The sequence below is a fragment of the Aaosphaeria arxii genome (genome assembly GCF_010015735.1).
Source record: "Aaosphaeria arxii CBS 175.79 unplaced genomic scaffold BU24scaffold_6, whole genome shotgun sequence".
In the NCBI taxonomy this organism is placed as follows: domain Eukaryota; kingdom Fungi; phylum Ascomycota; class Dothideomycetes; order Pleosporales; genus Aaosphaeria; species Aaosphaeria arxii.
The window spans coordinates 2,304,016-2,321,599 of NW_022983479.1; the positions used below are offsets into that span (position 1 = coordinate 2,304,016).

The window sequence follows — 17,584 nt, forward strand, 5'->3', positions numbered from 1 at the left end:
CGAATTAGGTAAACAGTCTTCGTCTTCACCTTCACTCTCACCTTCACCTTCACCTTCATCTTCACTACTGCTCGTAAGACGTTGGCAACAACAAAGACCTGAATTACACACGCGACGGATGAACGAATCGCATCGTCCGCCGACCGCAACCAATCAATCCCTCCACACACTACGAGTATATCAGTCCCCACTGGTCCATGAACTACTACTTCTTCTTTCAAGTCGTACCTACCTACTACATACCCAAGTACGCACTCGAAAATACACGATCTCGTCTTCTGCGAACAACACAAGAGCAAAAGGAAGATCTTGCGGTTCTTACCTCGATACTGCATCATCCATCCACCCCTCCCCCTGGCCTGCCGTACTGCATCATCATTCGTGGCAGTTAGCCTGGGCTGGTCCAATTTAGCGCTTGAATTCCAACGAGAAAAGCGCCCGGAGCCAAGACAACGAATGACCCTCCACAAACAACCAACAACAATCAACCATTCACTGCGAAATTGCAACAAAATACTGTGTACTGCGAGTAAGAATCAACGACAACCACCACCACTCAACAGTCCAAACCATTTACTGCCTTAGTAAACTGGCATTCGCCTTGTCTATCGACGAGTACAGTTACAACAGGTACCCACCTGCACCGCCGCCGTCGTACCTATTGTAGCACCTACCTAGATGCTCTAGTCACTCTAACTACCCTCCCGGTACCCTCCAGCCGCGTCAAAGGGGGCCCTTGCCCTTTCATCACCGACATTTGGGATTCGCAGCGGTGGCAGCAATCTCGTCAACCCCATCCCCATCCTCCCATCCCATCCCATCCCTTTAATCCCGTTTAACCCTCACGGCCCGTGGCTCGACATTTCGCTCCTTTTCGCGTGCCTTTCACTTCCCACAGTCACTGCTGCTGCTTCCTTCATCATTCCTCTTCTTCTTCAACTGCGTAATCTTCGACTTCTCTTTTCTATACAGCGCTAGCTTGCTTGTCGCTGTCCCTGCCATCACTCCCGTGTTTGCTGCTCTGCGGGCGCTTTAACTAGACGCTACCGCCTCAAAAAACGTCCCCAGATAATCGTAATCGACTGCGCTGCTATTCCCCACGGCCTTGTTCTCTCCCATCGTATTTATATGTTCAATACCCGTCCTGCGAACGCTCCTGTAAGCGTGTCACCTTAGACTCGACTACGTTTCAACCCCAGATCCGGCAAAGTTTGTGTCCTCCCGAGGCCTTATTTCGAACTCTTGGGTTTCACCTTTTTTTGCTCCGATCCCACTCAGCGCACCGCCGCCAGACGTTGGCCTAGCTGAGCCCTCACTGCGGACTCCGACACACTACACGCCCTAGTTCCTCCTGCCAGATCTCACCGCACTGCGAACGCTGTGAAACATGATGAATGCGCCAGGCCGCAATGGCACGTTGTCGCCTGTCTCTACCGATAGCACCGAATGGTCCCCCATCACTCGATACCAAAGCTTGGGAGGAGGAAGCGACAATCCATACTCCCCCGCCCTCCCACCGAACAACCGTGGCGGTATTACGCCGCCCGCATCCGTACACAGTAGCACAAACGTCACCGATGGAGGCATGCCAAATGGAATGGGGCGTCCTGCAGGAAACGGCAACCCGTCGCCCCCCAGCTCTGTAGGCCGCTCTAGCGACGGAACTGGCCTTTATGCCCAAGGTCTTCCCGATCAGAACTTGAACAGACAAAAGATGATGAAGTTGGAGGAGACACTATCAGAACATTATCGCGTACTACGAAGCTATCTCGCACCGTACATCAACGACGAGAAGGGAAACCCACGGGCGAGCAGGGCCAAGGACAAGCTTACACGACTCTCGGTTGTCCAATTCCAGGAACTCAGCACCGATGTCTACGACGAGTCGATACGAAGAGAGCAAGATCGCAAACGAGGGGGGCCAGGTGCTCCAGGAAACGATACCCCACAGTTCTTGCTACCGAAGACTACATTCCACCCGAAGCGCAACCAAGCGCGACAGAAGCTCTCCACACTGCCCCTCGAGCGCTTTCGACAACTTGCTACCGATGTCTTTTATGAGTTGGAGAGGAGGTTCCCCCGTTTCACCGGCGGCGAGATCCCGCGAAGCTCCAGTCCCGCAAGCAGTATAATGAGTTCGGCGAGCAGGAACGGACCGAGTCGGGTCGGCACACCAAACAGTATGGGTGGAGGCATGCGTGGACGCCCGCCGCCTGGTGGTCCACCAAATTTCCGTGGTCCACCACCACCAGGGGCCCATAGACCCGGCGCGCCGAGCAATGACTTTGGTCGACCTTTACCGAAGACCTTCCAACAGAACACAATCGTGCCAAATAAGGGTACCATGGTCGAGGATGATGATGACGACAGCGCAGCAAATGAAGATGATGAAGACGCATTCAACCTTGAGGGTGCTGCTCCACGACAGAGTCGACGACAGACGAACAAGAGCATGAGGAGTCTTAATCCCGAGGTAGGATATAGTACTGTTTTGCCCTGTGCAATCTAGCTGACCACACTTGCAGAACGAGAAGCTCGTGGCAGACTTGCAATCCCAAGTCGCAGATTTGCAATCCAAACTGCAGTCATTAGAAGGGTCTTTGAAAGATAAAGATACCGAGGTGCAGAGATTGCAAGACGCCGACAAGCAACGAGATAGCGTATGTCACACGAACATTAACGTATCACCCCTTACTAACGTTGAGCAGACAATTGCCTCTGAACGAGCGGAATGGGATGAGCTTCGCTACTCCTTGGAAGACAAGGTCGGAAAGGCCGAAGACCTCAACTCATCCTTGCGATCAGAAATCGAACGGATACGAACGGAGAATTCAGAGGTCGAGCGTGGCCTGAGAGACCAAATTGCTGATTTGGAACAGCGGCCTCCCCAGCAAGTCTCCAACACTGGCGATGACGAGTGGCGACGTCGCGCTGAAGAGCTCGAGCAAGAATTGAATGAGCAACAGCAGCTTGCGGATGAAGTACGAAGAGACGCCTCACAGTATCTACAGGAAATGCGGGAACTATCAGCCCGTAGCGACCTAGCCATGGAGAAAGACGAGAAGTTGTCACGACAAGTAACATCGCTGGAAGCAGAGGTCAAAGACTGGAAGTCTCGATACGCCCGGTTAAAGACTCAGATACGCACCCTGAAGGCTTCATCAATCGGACTGGCGCCACTGGCTTCTCCCAACGTCGCCAACTACGGTCGCGACGGAACCTTGAGTACCCCAGATGGCATGGTCAAGGACGTTCATCTTACTAAATTCCAGCTTAGCATCGACGAATTGTTGCAGGTTGCTCGACGTCCAGAGTCAGAGCAGGTTCTCGAGAGCATGAAGCATGTGGTGAAGTGCGTACGAGCAATCACTGGAGATATTGACAGCACGCCTCTTTCTCAGATGCAATCGCCCAACAGCAGTGTCAATGGTGATGCTTTTGCAAGCCCGGAAAAGCAGCAGATGAAGCTCAAATCCCGTGTCAGCGCCACCGCGAATAACCTGATCACTGCTAGTAAGAACCATGCGTCCTCCAATGGCCTGTCTCCCGTCAGCCTTCTCGATGCCGCCGCCAGCCATCTCTCGACCGCCGTTATTGAATTAGTCAAGCACGTTAAAGTGAGGCCAAGCTCAAATGATGAGCTTGAACTTGAAGAGGAGGATGACATGCCGATGCCATTGAAGCCAAATGGACAAACGACATATTCGACCTACAATCCCTACAACTCAAATGCAACCAATGGCGGATTGAACGGGGCTGCTCAGGGCCACACCAGGCATCGCAGTCGTGGAGGTAGCAGTAGTTCGGCGGGTTACAGTACCTATAGTTCTCCCTACAGCGGATATGACAGGCAAAGCACCGGGATGAATGGTTTGGGATTCGAGAAGGATGTTGGTATGACTGAGTTCAAGGTATAACCCTTTGTTCTCCAGTGTCAGGGGCAGTCTGCTCACATTCCACCAGAATTACCTGGATGAGCAGACCGACAAGCTCGTCAAGAGCATCCAGCCACTCGTCGACCTTATTCGATCGAATCCGATCTCCACGCCTGCAGAAGAACAGCAAATCTCTGCTTACTTGAGGGATATTTCTTATGCTATAGAAGATACGGGCTCCCAGACGCGTGAAGCCGTTCAGAAGACGAAGAATCTGGCTCTGAAGAAGCACGCAATTCCCGTTGTTGAAGTTCTCGAAGAGTGCAGGCAGAGTCTGCTCGATATCAGCAGTCGAGACAGCGGTCGAGAGCGGGTGTCTCAGCTTGCTTTCAAGACTGCACGAACTATGAAGGTACGTATTAGACTGTCTTTTGGCACGACGGCCACTAACATTCGACCAGGAACTCGTTCTACGTGTCGAACGCATCGAAACTGGCGAGCTTAGTGCTGACCAAACCCTCCGTGACGACTTTTAATTTCTTTTCTCTTTTGCGGCATATACTTCTTACGGTACCCTCTGCGGACCTCCCCGTTTGCGTCACAGGCGAGCGTGACATTTTGAATTCGACCAACCTCTTACTCGTTCTATATCTTTTTCTCTCGCCATTTGGATCTTGGGAGGCTGTCCTGAAGCGGCCTCTGCCCTTTCTTGTGAGAAGGGAGCTGGGGATTGGAGTTTTTACTGTGCATGTGTTTATTGGATACCAATATTTGTTTTCGCTTGATGTCGATATGTCATACACATTCAAAGCCAGTCAAAAGGAGCGTGGATTTGTGGATTCGGAGGTTTCATTCTGGACGAACAGGATGTTCGCTCCATCATCACTTGTGCGACCAGCGACTGTAACTCTTCGTATAATGAAGAGGGATATATATGGCAGGGAGCCTTTTCCCTGGCTATCACAATTGAAAGAATAATTGCAAACTGCATCTTTTGCTGCTGAAGTGACATTTCTTCTGTTCATTAAATGATCATGCTTGATCCACCTGCCGTCAATGATCTTGGATGGTCGGTCGACCACTAAATCGACCAGGTACCTATCATCTACTGCAGCATCACGGAACGAACGAGCCGACTTATCCAGCCGCGAGCCTCTTCGAGGCGCAGGTGGCTTGAGATTCTAGAGCAAGTTTACGACTTTGGCAGATCCACCGCCACTTGTTGATTGCATTGCATTGCCTCCTGGGCCCCTCTCCACCCACCCCACAATAGCAAAAAAGGGCCTCCCGTACCCTCCCCTTCTCCCCGAGTCCCCAAGTTAATGACACCGCTAAAATTATGACATTTTTGGATACCTAGCCTTGCAGAGTTGGTCGCCTGATGTTGTCCCCCAATTTTCTGTCGTGCCTTATGAAACCCACCTCACGCAGACAGTCGTGGATAATTACCTAATTGAACAGTACTGTGGGAGGGGTCGGAGGTGATTGGTCGGGATTGGCGATGTCTGTGATGTGAGGCGTCCCCTCCATGTGACGTCAAGTCTCGATTCGCATCGTCCTCCAACAACGATGATGTGCATTCGATCGTGTGTGCACAGCCAACCAACCCACCAATTGATAAACATGGATGAGGCAAGGTTCCTGGGGGTGCATGCGAATCCTTTTTATATCTGCTTTTCCCGCTTTTTCCCATGTGGAACGACAGAAAATACGAACGAAAAACAACACAAGACCGCATACCAAGCAAGCCCCAAGAGCGTCCACGTGCTACACCCTGCATTAACGACCTACCTCTACGGTCTGCCGTTCCTTAGCCCACCAGACGGGGGCATACATACATACCTTGGTACATACATGACTATAAAAGGGCCAGCTGACCCTGATCCCGCTCCCGCTGGACCATGCACTTCACGGCCGTGTCCTCGATCAACGCGTGCGAATACGAAGAGCAGCTCCAGAAAGCACGACGCAAGCAGAAAGAGCAGCAGCTCGCCCAAACGGACAACATGATCGACTTCCCGGGGGAGAACCCAGGCAAGATGCACATGCAGCTGCCGCGGGCCTACAACAACCACATCCTCAACATCACGGACCGATCCTGCGCGGACCCCTACGTCCTCTTCCACAACGGCACCTACTACATGACCTTCACGGCGGACGGCAACCGCGTCGAAGTCTGGTCCGGCGAATCCCTCTTCGACTTCGAGTCCAAGTGCACGAAGACCGTCATCTGGCGCCCACCGCCCGACACAGAGTACACGGCCGACGTCTGGGCGCCCGAAATCCACGCCATCCACGGCAAATGGTACGTCTACTTCGCGGCCGCGCACCCTGCGTTCGGCAACCGCACGCACAGGATGTACGTGCTCGAAGGCCCCTCCGCCTCGGAATCCCCGCTCGACGCAGCGAAGTGGAAGTTCCACTCCAAGCTCCACGGCATGCGGGACGACCAGTGGGCCATCGACGGCACGGCAATCACACTCCAGGGAACAATGTACTTCGTGTACTCGGGCTGGCCGATCGGCGAGACGCTGTCGGCCTCCAAGCAGGAGATCTTCATCATGAAGATGGAGTCGCCGACGAAAGTCATCGCGCCGCCCGTGCGAATCTCCTCGCCAGACTACCAGTGGGAGTACTCGGGGAAATCAGGCATAAACGAGGGCCCGCAGTTCCTGTCCTCGCCCGACGGCCGGTGGACGGGAATCGCGTACAGCTGCGCCGGGTCGTGGACGTCAGAGTACAAGATGAACGTGCTGCATTTTAGCGGCGGGAACCCGCTCAATGCGGACCACTGGAAGAAGTGGTCAAGGCCGCTGCTCGCGTCGAATAAGAACAATACGCCGCCTTATGGGCCGGGCCATGGGAATTTCGTGCTTGTGAATGGGCAGAGTACGCCGGAGGTGTGGGGGTGTTTCCACGCGACGGATGAGAAGACGGGGTGGGAGGGGAGGAGGGCGAGAGTTATGAGGGTCGGTTGGTCGGATGCTGGGCCATATATGGGGGATGGGGAGTGTGGGAGGTGTAGTGGTGATGTCGACCACTTTTTGTATGGGTGCAGGGAGGGCTGTGGGTGTGGGGAGAAGAAGCCGGAGGAGGGGGGTGGGAAGCCGGGGAAGAGCGTGGATCATACGGGTGTGGGTGTTGATGTGGTGAAGAGTAGGATTGTGGGGGAGGCGAAGGGGTTGTTTGGGAAGGTCGAGAGGGTGTTTAATAAGTGAATGAGTGAGGGGACGTCACGGTTGTGGGTGTATATAGGAGCGTGCATACTTGCAGCATATGGTCTGACTGGTGGAGATGAATTTCTCTTGTCTTGCTTTTTGGGGTTCTTTTCTGAACGGAGTGGCATCGCTCGTATATATCTGCGGTATTCCGTCAAATCAAAACGTACATATCAAAATTCATACATATCACGCATATCCCACTGGGAGATCATACTTCTCCCTCTTCTTCCGGAGTGGATTTGATGGTCTGTTGAATGTGAACGTAGGAGAAGGGGATACTATAAGTGAGGTTGAGGTGAGGTTGAGGTCAAGATGGACGGTGGTCATGTATTGCTTGGGAAAAAGTAGCGTGGTTGAAGTAACAAATGATAATGTTGTCTATATGTGTCCAGATTGATATTTCGATAGTGAATGTTCGTAAACATTCAGATGCTGCTTGTCCAGGGGATGTATCGATCTAGGAAGTGTAAAAAACCGCTGTCTTGATATTCGTAATTCTCTTACCAGCCGTGACTTCTGCGTTTAAACCTCATACTCATATCGTTGCTGTCGATTCGTTGATGACTGCGCTGTACGAAACCTCCGCGGTGCTGAAGCTCTTCTTGACGGCCTCGCTGGCATACACACGCATGACCTTCTCATACTCTGCCGTGACGCCCTCCTTGAAGCCGCCCGCCTCGGCGAGGAGCCTACCCAAGAGAGCAGAGTCTCGCATGGCCGTGTTCGCGCCGTTGCCCCCGGCAGGAGTCATCGCGTGCACTGCGTCTCCGATGACCGTGACGCGCGGCTCGTTCGGCCACTCAGGGACCCCGTCCGGCGACGAACAGGTGATTTTCCAGAACGCAGCGTCGTCATCCCTCATATTGTCGATGAGGGATCGAACGCGCGGGTGCCACAATTTGGTCAGGCCCCTCGCGATGTCGGCGGCCTGCTTCCCAATGATGGTGTAGTCGTCGTTGGGAGCCTTGATGACACCAGCGGACCCGCCTATCGTCCACCCGAAATCCACGTTCGGGTCGTCCATGTCGCCCGCGCGCACGTTCGTGATGAGAAACACTCTCCCCTCCGGGTGGCTCGTCTCGTCAACCGCGCGGAACACGCCCTCGCCGAGCGCCTTGAATGCAGTCGTAGACGCCTGTCCGTGGATACCCCGCGCTCCCAAGTCGTACACTTTCAGCTTGCCGCCAGACAGCTGCTTCGCGACCTGCGACTTGATGCCCTCTCCACCGATCAGCATCGACCCTTCCACCGACTTCGATCCGTCCGCGAAGATAGCTCGGACGCCGCCGTCAGTCAATTCGTACCCGGTGACATGATGCCTCCACCGCACGAACTCCTCGCACCCCTCGATGAACAAACTCCGCATAGTCCCCCTCGCAATCCCAATCACCTTCCCGTCCCGCGACGACAGTCCCTCCCTCCTAACCGTAGAGTGCTCCGTACCCAGGTTCTCCCCGGTGAGCGGATCCACGGCCGCGAACCCCGCGCCGCCCGTCTTCCCGCAGGCGTCGTAGAATTTCGCGAAGCCTTCGGGCCCGAGCACGGCCTCGACGGCGTCGAGACCTTCGTTGGAGAGGCGCAGGCGGTAGCCTTGTGCGCGGAAGGATATCGAGGCGTCGCGCTCGAAGACGAGGAAGGGGATGTTGGAGCGGAGGAGGGAGCGCGCGAGCAGCAGGGCGGAGAGGCCGCCGCCGGAGATTAGGATGGGCTTTTGCTGGGGTTGGGCGACCATGGTTTGGTGGGTTGAGTGGTTGGTGTTGTTGAACGGGGGTTCCTAATTGATATCCTCTTGTTTTGTTTTTGTTGTTGAGGTTGGTGTTTGGCAATGTTGATGTTGGTGACGTTTCACGGTGGATGTCCCGGTGGCCAAGGGTGTTTATATTGCGGGGAGTCGTGCTGTTGCTGCATGGTTATTGCCAATGCCAGATAGCGTAATTTTCGTCCGTTGGGGAACACGAAAATGGAATGTAGGTATATTGTAAGGTGGGCGTTCTGGCAATATCGTAGACGGGTAATTGGTTGAATATGGTGTCTTCAGGCGTCGTGATGGAAAGATCGTTGGTGGTTGCGGTCGCGGTGTGTGGGGGGACGAGGAGGAGGGGGGTTTGTCAGCGCGCGGGCTTTCGGGGCGTGGAGCTTCCGACTGGATTACTGTGTAGGTACGTGTATGCGTGCATGTGTATTTGCCTTGATAAGTTGCTTATGCTTTGTTATGTTTGATACTGATTAGGTGATGTAAGTTGTCTGATGATATTTGTGATCCATTCTTGCTTCCTGAAGATGATAGTAGGGTTGTAAATCAATTGAGACAACAAGTCAAGGCAGACTCAGTGTTTCCTGCAGATCACCGCAATTCAGGCAAGGAACTTGTAGAACACTTGATTCGAATTAGGATACTAGTTTGTGTTTCAGAGGATTGTTTCTGTAGAATGCTATCAATCGATTCGCACTGCACACTACTACACAATGCTTGGACCATGCTACTTATTTTATCTGATCATTGCAATATTCTAGTATACCACGTGTAATTGAACAATGAAATTGAAGGTCTTTTGGCAAAGCCATCAGCATTGCATCCTAGATTGTGTTCCTTGGGGTTGTGTATCCCGGATGTCCCCTGGGCCTTGAAATGCATCAAAAATCACAGCAGCTAGTGTTAGTTTGTGAGACAGCGAGTTTGTGAGACAGCGAGTTTGTAAGGGGGCATCATTGTAGATTGTAAATGTGCGCAAAAGATGTTTACTTCTACGAAGAACAGAGCGCATAGATATTTAGTACGACATTTTCACTTACTTACTGACCCAGCGTTCACCAACTCCCGAGGAGAAACGTTGGTTAACTATTCATTTACTAGTGAAATGTGATACTCACACTGCAGGTCGTCTCCGGAATGAATCTACCATATAGGCGTTTTCACGTAAATTCATTCACTCTATTATCACTGCACCGATTTCACGGAGCTACATTTTCATTGTACAATGCTCCCTTCTCTTCTATATAATCCACCGGGAGGCAGACAATTGACGCGCTTCAACTTGATCAACGCAATACAACTCCCGATTCGACGCACTAAACACAACCTTACAGACCAAAACACCTCCGAGCCAAACATGGCTTCGACATTGACTGATCTGATGAGCAACCGGTTCGTACGCATCCAAAATGCAGTTCTATCGTACTTGAAAGCACCGGAAATTCTCCGGTTGCGATTGGTATCGAAGCACTTCCGCAACATACATAGGACTGCCTGGACAGAGTCGGAGTATAATAGAATGTAAGTTTGTGGCACCCTTCCCTGCTACATAACCTGATGACAGTACCACGAACTAACGATGACACAGGTTGCAAATCTTCTTCTCGGATCCCGTTGGCTTTCGTGTTCTACAAGAAAAATACGGCTTCCTGCTGACTGGAACTCCTATCCTGGGGTACCTTCAAAGGGCGAGCATTCATACCCTAGAAAATTCGGACATGCCAATAACAATTATCTTGGACGAAGAGTGTCACGACTATGTGAAAGAGCATCTAAGAAACTTCCTCATTCAAGACGGATATGAGGATGTCAGCAATCCTGCATCATTGTCAGTTTCACTTTTCCATAGTCGATCTGAGAATCGAAAACACCGCGCACCTCGAGTGTACGTTCGTGAAGTTGACTTTGGGGAAGGGGCATGGATACAATGGCGCACTGGTTACTCACCGATTCTATCAACGGCCGATATGATCTTGGCTACTTCTACCAGGATCATTTCCGTATTTCCGACTTCAACATTTGGTCAACTTCAAGACTACGCTATGAACAAGCGCAAGGTGGCCAAGAAAATCAGAGACCGCAACCAGATGGGCATTCGGTCGAACTACCAATTCTTGCCTGATGTTCGCGACCTCGACGAACAAGACAAAACTTATACCCCGAGTGAAGAGTTTGCGGATAAACGATCCATCGGAGATAGATATAGTTGGATCCTGCTGTTCGACTCTGATGATGTTATGACTCGTTACTTGACTCGTTACAAGTCGTATTCGTATCAACCACTCCCAAGCCCAAGTGAGTTAGAAGAGGGCTTTGGTAATGATGAAGACTTGTTGAAGGCGTCATTCCTATGGCCTAAGTGTGTTAAAGCTATGCTTAGAAATCGTCGTCGTCAACGAGCTTCCGAGTCGTCATTGGTGCTTGGTATCTTCGATCGTATAAGCAGTGTGGGAAGGATTTGGTCGGGATAGAAGCAGGTAGTTGGGTAGAGTGAAAATATCGGTAGATAATTTAACTCTATACATCGTTGCATAGGGAAGGATGATAGTCTCTCTATTGGTCCATACGCACGGTATGTTGCAGGCCTTGCGATTGTATACATGGAAGGTGGTAATCATGGAGGGAGCAGCACGCAATGGGGATTCAAACACCAAAAGAATCAAATTGAATCAAATACCAGTATTGTTCATGAAGCCAGAACCGCAGTATCGAGCATCTCAATCGTTATGTTTGATGGTGTTGTAGCCATTTCTTCTTATCTTGATTAGTTTAGTGATGCAAGTTTTGAAGCATCAATTGTGTGAAGATGTGGTGAACAAACAACCCACCAACGGTTCAGCCTTCAGCATTCTGAGATTAAACCTCCGGAAAGTGAAACTGTGAACGATCTGGGGCGACACTCCCCCCAGCCATAAGAAGTTCACGCTAAGTTAATCGATATCGCTAAATGGTCGATCATCTCCGTGTCTACGTCTCGATCGCTGGGCGAAACACCGAGTATCCCTCACTGAAACATTATCAAGACACTGCTGGAGCAGCACCATCGTCGCGTCGCAGCCTTGGCCTTCCACCACTATGCCTTGATGCAACTTGGCTGTGGCCACACGGCGACATTTGTTCGTGCTCTGGCGCCTAATCAGGAGGATCTTCCTATGTTAAGCATCAGAAAGAATGTTGCTAGCAAGGCCAAGCCATTCATACCTGGAGCATCACGAACTTGGCGTCTGGAGGACAGGAAACTGTGGGGGTCCGGATTGGGTCTTAAAGGCCTCATGGGAGAACCTATGGACCTCGCAGATGCCTTGTACCACAAATCCATCTTCATCTTTTCTGAACTCCCTTGCTTGGCTTACCGTTTACCAAGATCCCTTTCTTGACCAATCTCCATACCTATCATCATGCCCATTGCTATAGAACATCCTCTGTCTTTCGAACCCGCTCATGTCTATCCCACCGAGGATTGCATTTCGCCAGACATGGATATGAGCCACTTATCTGGGGCCACCATGGCCGACCTGACGGCAGCATACACAGAACCAAAGATTCAAGTTATCAGTGCAAGTCCAAATGGCTCCAAGCACTCGACGAAGAGCAGGATGAGCTCCAATCGCTGCTCAGTAGCCTCAACCACCAAGTCTGAACTCCGCCGGTCCAATCACCTCCTCATCGAAATGCTGCAGAACATCCAGGCAGAACTCACCACTCACCGGACAATCCTGCTCGACGTTCAACATCGAGTAACACATCTCGAGAACGAATCAGTCGCCAGTTTGCATGACGATGAGCCACTCATTTCAGCATTGCAGCGTCTGGAGGGTCGAGCATCGAAACGCAACAGCACCATGGTGCCACCACCCGAGAGCCAGTCGTGGTGGCAGGCATGCCAGAACTTCGCACACAACTCGGACACTCCCATGAGTGCGAATGAGTTCCTCAAAACACCCGTCAGATTCTCTGGTCTGGGTTGGGAATATGGAGTGCCCACACGACCACACACGCCCCCATTGAGTCCACCTGAGGTCGATGATATCCCGGCATTGACTCCAACGTCAGAACATGAAGAGCATTCCGACGACGATACTCCGCGGAAATTGCAACACAAAGACAACGACGCAGTTGTTAGCGAAGTGCGCTCGGCAACTCCCCACATCACAGAGGGCAACGATGACTATGATGTGAAAGAGCATACCGTGGAAGTAGACAAGAGGAACATGCCTCCGCCCCCAAACATCCTACCAGCTCCGGCTGGCAAATCAGTCGCGGCTGTTGAAGACCGTCCTGCTATCAATCCGCATAGATACTTCCGAGGCGTTCGAAGCCTGGCGACATATAAGGCTGTCATGAAGAACAGATCTACAGATAAGGGTAAGTGTCATCCCGCGTTGACGCAGTTGATGGTGACTGATTGATTACAGAGCACCATGTCCTGATTCACTTCCACAAGAGAGGGGAGTTGAAGGATCGCGAAGAACACACAGCATAACTGCTCATAGCGAGGCAGAAGAGTCAACGAAAACATGTTCCTCTTCATTCTAGCTATCCACGATTACGCACGCACGGCGGAATTCTACAGGTTTCATATTTCCATACAAATAGCGAAGGGCGTCCACAGCTTTGTCAGAATACCCACGATCTTTACGGCGCATGCTATGCTAGCATCTCATTTCTTATGTTTCTATCGATCCTTTATTGTACCAAGCGCAACGAAATCACGAATAACAACCGTTCCATTTCTACACCAATGCTCGCAAACTCCATCCAGTTATTTCTAGCTACTCTATTATCATGTGCAATCACTCGAACTAACAAAAAGCTTCCAAGAACACAGGCGCTGTAAAACACACCTCCCAAATTGATCTTCAGCATGGGGTGCGGAACCTTGTTTCAGGAATCGAACAATCGAACCTTCCCCAAACACACCCCTGAAAGCATTGCCATAAGTAGCGCTGAGCGTGCAGGGGTGTTTCTGTTTCCGTCACATATGTTGGCGCGTATCAGATTAGTGAAGATCAACTGTTGGATACGTTGTTCAATGTTGTGCACGGCCAGTTTGACAGTTGTAGGGTTTGCATTTAAGTTTGAGAAATTGGCGACCAGAGCCTTCAGACTGCACTTGGGTGATGTTACAGACACCGATATTAAGCAGATCTACGTGCTGTTCTTGTACTACAGTTTTAGGAATAATTCAATTCCAATAGATTATATGATACCATAGATGAAGACCTAGATCCAACGTCTTGAGTATTGCGCCAACAAAGTCAGACAACATGAAAGATCGTATTCCGCTAAATTATCGCAAACTCAACATAAATCCACCCAATGTATCCCAGCCATATATCCCATAACTCTTATATTAATCATCTTCTTACTCGCTCATAAAATCTCAACCAGACATGATCCCACCATACCTTTCACCCGTACCACTACTACTCCCAAACCCCATACCGCTGAAGCTGCCCTGCGGTGGAAACCCATCAAGATCACTACCCACGCCCATCCCATCCCCCGACCCGGAATTGCTACCCAAGCCACCGTTCCCACTGCTCTGCCACTCCCTCGCCCAGTCGATACTCGCGTCGCCGAGATTCATGAAATCCAAATGACTCATGTTATCTCCCCCATTTGCTTCACTGAGCGCAGGTATCTCGGGGAAATGCACGTTCGCGAGCTGGGATATCGAGTCCGAGGGATCCAGTTCTGCACCCATCCACGCATTCCTTGTGCCCGCGGAAGTCGATAATGTGGATGGCGTGGCGGTGGTGAGCGCCGGGTCAAGTGAAGATGCTGCGTTGTCGAGGTTCGGCCAGGATGAGATTTCAGACCGCGGCGTCACCATTATGTAGCCGTCTCCACGATCGCTCTCCGCATCGAAGCGTGTCGGGCCGGCCGCTGGTGCTTTCAAGGGGAGACCGCCCATGTCGGCGATACTGACGCTCGCGGTGCTCATGCTGCGCTTCTTGCTCCCGGTGGTGCCGGCACGTGGTCGGCTGGTCTGGCGGCGCTTGAACATGGGGATGTCGGATGTTTCGTTTGTGCTGCCGCGGCGGGCGGGGACGATGGCGGATTTGGGTTTGTAGAGTTTGAATGAGGTGGCGTTGGGTTCGGGGACGTCGCCTCGAAGTTCGACCATGACGGCGCGGAGGACCACGGACATGCGCTCGGCGGGTTGGTAGGTGTGGGCCATGTCGTTGAGGGCAGCGGAAAGACATTCGAGATACTGCATGTTGTTGGCGCGGTCGGATGGGTCTTTGATGAAGGCGAGAGCTGCCACGAGAGCGGTTGCTGCTGTGCCCTAGATGTGATGTTAGAAAGGCAAGTTGGAGGATGTTCAATCTATTCACTTACTGCATGCTGAAGACCAGTGACAAAGATCTGCCTGGTGTCGAATCGCTGACGATGCTGCCAGAATATCCGTGCCACCCTGATGGCATGCTTTGTGCATACAGTTCGGCTCAATGCACTGAAATGATCATCTGGGCCAGTGCCTTCGTAACCTTGCGAGTTATGATCCTCATACATAGCGAATGGTCGGTGTAACAAGATCAAGCTCGAGTGGTACTGTTGATGTAGCAAGAAGAAGCTAAAGGGCGCGGTCGCGATGTTCTGAGGTGTCCAGCGGAGCTGCTCTGGAAGCCTTGCATACCAATTGCTGAATTCGCGGTCCAGTGCTGCCATCCGTAGATATTGGTTGCGGTCGACGACGGACTCTGGTATCTGTGACCGAGGGTCCATGTTCTCCGTGATTTTGCCAGCGAGCTCCATCAGATCGAGTAGTGCTTCGTAGATCTGGGTTTCCATGCTCTTTTCAGGCCCTGCAGGTCGGCAAGTACCGAGACGCTCGAACTGCTTGGATAGAGAATAGACTTCGAGATCTGCACTCTTCATGCTTGTAGGTCGACCGAGGAAAAGTGCCCAATACCTGTTTGGATTAGTCAAAGCATACGAACGAGAGACGCAGAACATACTTATCGTAGATCACGCAAGCCCACAAAGTCATCTGTCTGATCTCTACTTCGCGTACAGGAAGACCGGAAAGACGTGTATCGAGGTGTAGGCTATCAGAAGATGTTAGCATACATATGTTATGCCGAGAATTGTGTTACCTACCCAATGTCGAATGCAAGTCGAACGGCAAGACCTCCATAAAGCCATCCCAGGTTATCACGACCAACTAAAATGATGTTAGATCTGGACTCGTACTCAGTAATATCAGTAAACTTACCTCCGCATTCAAGATCGCCAAGCAGCAACAATGCAACAACCGACGGAATTCCACCTGGCCGCTCCAATTCCTGGTCAAGCATGTACTTTGCTTCGCGGTGGAGCGTACTTTCGAACTGCGGGAGCATGATTCTTTGAATATCTAGCCGCTGCTTGTCTGCGAATTTGAATCCCATAGCGAGAACGCAAATGTGAAGGAATCCCGAGTAGAACTGCGTGCGTCCCGCCTCGCGATCTTCATTGAAGGCTTCTTGGTGCAAAACGTGGATTACTGGATTGTAGCATTGCCAGAAAAGGTCCATAAGATAGTCGTAAGTCTCCATAGGTAGAGAGCGAATGACCTTCTCCGCACGCCGGGCTTGCTCGCTATATTCTTGCACATTGTCTAACGAATTTCCAAGTTCAGAATGCACATGGCAATTCGTAGTGGGGCCGAAATATCGCAGTCGTCCGCTAAGCTGGTCGAAACTCAAGTGCCCTCTTGTAGATAGGAGCCTGCTCACCATGCCATCTCGTTTCGGAGGTGGAAGCATTGATGGCGAGCCAGCGCTTTCCACTTCGCGCGGGCTTGCCTGTTCTTGGTCTACATCGATGAAATCTTCTTGCGGGCTTTGCTGGCTTCCAGGGCTCGAGTTGTCGTGCTGTTGGTTTTGGCCTTCAGCGCCTTTCCGCGAAGGTGATGCTTCGTCCGTTCTTGGTGCGCCGTGTCGGGTCTTCGGCGGGTGGTCTGCTGGTGGAGGTTCGGTGCCTCGTTCTTTCAACATCCCTTCTAGGAGAGCTACACGGTCTGTGAGGGAGCACATATACGCTCGTGAGATGGGCCTGGATGCGAGTTAATTCATACATGGACAAGGCCGGACAGCATAGATCAAGTACCTCCGTCGCTCATCGTCGTTCTTGATGACACATTCTACGCCAGATCGCTTGCACTGTGTGCATTCCTTTTCTCCTGCAGGCACAACACACTGGACGTGGTATTAGTTTGGCGTTTTCATTCATTGGGAAGTCAGTGTGAACATACCCGAATCCTTCGATCTCTACATGAGGCACAGGCTACCGAAGCTCTGTGTCTTGACTTCTGTGTCTTTTGTGTAGTTTGTGATGTATTAGCTTGTTGAGTTACGTTCTGGTTCTCAGTGGACTCCTGAGCAAGCTTCACGTCTTGATTTTCAGCCTGTTCATTCTTGGTCGAATCTGGTGGGGTCGGCATGGTTTCGGTCATTCTTTCGGTCGCTTTGGGGATACGGGTTGGTGAGGCAATTCAGTTCAGAGGTCAATGGCAACAGGACAACTGAACACAACAGTACATGAACAGTGTAGACGACAATTGCGGGGGAAAGTGAGGAAAAGGGAGCACGGAGGCAAAAAGATGGAGATAAACCCTCCAGCAGGTCCACTGCGTCCCCTTGGGCATGGGTCTAGCCGGGACGGTTGACTGGGCTAGCTAGTCGTTGGAGAAGAGCTGGAGACGGACTGGGAGACTACAATAAACTGCGGGGCCCCACCGCCTAACC

At 51.6% G+C, this 17,584-nt stretch overlaps 6 protein-coding genes across 6 annotated transcripts; 4 read left to right on the forward strand and 2 right to left on the reverse strand.

The window, feature by feature from the left end:
* Positions 1 to 900: 900 nt before the first annotated feature.
* On the forward strand, positions 901 to 4,551 carry BU24DRAFT_249220 (uncharacterized protein). The gene is made up of 5 exons (XM_033522359.1): positions 901 to 2,473; positions 2,526 to 2,660; positions 2,709 to 3,911; positions 3,964 to 4,287; positions 4,337 to 4,551. Exons 1-5 carry the CDS (start codon positions 1,388 to 1,390, stop codon positions 4,409 to 4,411), a joined length of 2,823 nt encoding a protein of 940 aa, XP_033382226.1. The 5' UTR covers positions 901 to 1,387; the 3' UTR covers positions 4,412 to 4,551.
* Positions 4,552 to 5,920: 1,369 nt separating this feature from the next.
* On the forward strand, positions 5,921 to 7,093 carry BU24DRAFT_351164 (glycoside hydrolase family 43 protein; the record flags this gene model as incomplete). Its single annotated transcript, XM_033523676.1, has 1 exon — positions 5,921 to 7,093. The coding sequence occupies one exon, from the start codon at positions 5,921 to 5,923 to the stop codon at positions 7,091 to 7,093; it is 1,173 nt and encodes a 390-aa protein (XP_033382227.1).
* A 269-nt stretch (positions 7,094 to 7,362) lies between these two features.
* BU24DRAFT_249318 (FAD/NAD(P)-binding domain-containing protein) lies at positions 7,363 to 8,975 on the reverse strand. The gene has a single exon (XM_033522363.1). It carries the CDS (start codon positions 8,826 to 8,828, stop codon positions 7,632 to 7,634), a length of 1,197 nt encoding a protein of 398 aa, XP_033382228.1. The 5' UTR covers positions 8,829 to 8,975; the 3' UTR covers positions 7,363 to 7,631.
* Positions 8,976 to 10,206: 1,231 nt separating this feature from the next.
* BU24DRAFT_464616 (uncharacterized protein) lies at positions 10,207 to 11,320 on the forward strand (the record flags this gene model as incomplete). The annotated part of the gene is made up of 2 exons (XM_033532219.1): positions 10,207 to 10,370; positions 10,438 to 11,320. 2 exons carry the CDS (start codon positions 10,207 to 10,209, stop codon positions 11,318 to 11,320), a joined length of 1,047 nt encoding a protein of 348 aa, XP_033382229.1.
* A 548-nt stretch (positions 11,321 to 11,868) lies between these two features.
* BU24DRAFT_424923 (uncharacterized protein) lies at positions 11,869 to 13,436 on the forward strand. The gene is made up of 2 exons (XM_033528616.1): positions 11,869 to 13,214; positions 13,265 to 13,436. The coding sequence occupies exons 1-2, from the start codon at positions 12,248 to 12,250 to the stop codon at positions 13,330 to 13,332; spliced, it is 1,035 nt and encodes a 344-aa protein (XP_033382230.1). The 5' UTR covers positions 11,869 to 12,247; the 3' UTR covers positions 13,333 to 13,436.
* A 693-nt stretch (positions 13,437 to 14,129) lies between these two features.
* Positions 14,130 to 17,292, reverse strand: BU24DRAFT_483721 (uncharacterized protein; the record flags this gene model as incomplete). The annotated part of the gene is made up of 7 exons (XM_033533290.1): positions 14,130 to 15,141; positions 15,195 to 15,768; positions 15,815 to 15,904; positions 15,957 to 16,020; positions 16,072 to 16,892; positions 16,947 to 17,035; positions 17,092 to 17,292. The coding sequence occupies 7 exons, from the start codon at positions 17,290 to 17,292 to the stop codon at positions 14,233 to 14,235; spliced, it is 2,748 nt and encodes a 915-aa protein (XP_033382231.1). The 3' UTR covers positions 14,130 to 14,232.
* Between the last annotated feature and the right edge of the window lie 292 nt (positions 17,293 to 17,584).

What these genes read in the sequence shown, in the direction of transcription:
- BU24DRAFT_249318 (XM_033522363.1), bottom strand. Translation starts at nt 8,828, where the DNA reads ATGGTCGCCCAACCCCAGCAAAAGCCCATCCTAATCTCCGGCGGCGGC.
- BU24DRAFT_424923 (XM_033528616.1), top strand. Translation starts at nt 12,248, where the DNA reads ATGCCCATTGCTATAGAACATCCTCTGTCTTTCGAACCCGCTCATGTC. An exon ending in GAACAGATCTACAGATAAGG is followed by an intron (nt 13,215 to 13,264) that starts GTAAGTGTCATC and finishes GATTGATTACAG; the next exon opens with AGCACCATGTCCTGATTCAC.
- BU24DRAFT_249220 (XM_033522359.1), top strand. Translation starts at nt 1,388, where the DNA reads ATGATGAATGCGCCAGGCCGCAATGGCACGTTGTCGCCTGTCTCTACC. An exon ending in TGAGGAGTCTTAATCCCGAG is followed by an intron (nt 2,474 to 2,525) that starts GTAGGATATAGT and finishes CCACACTTGCAG; the next exon opens with AACGAGAAGCTCGTGGCAGA. An exon ending in TTGGTATGACTGAGTTCAAG is followed by an intron (nt 3,912 to 3,963) that starts GTATAACCCTTT and finishes ACATTCCACCAG; the next exon opens with AATTACCTGGATGAGCAGAC.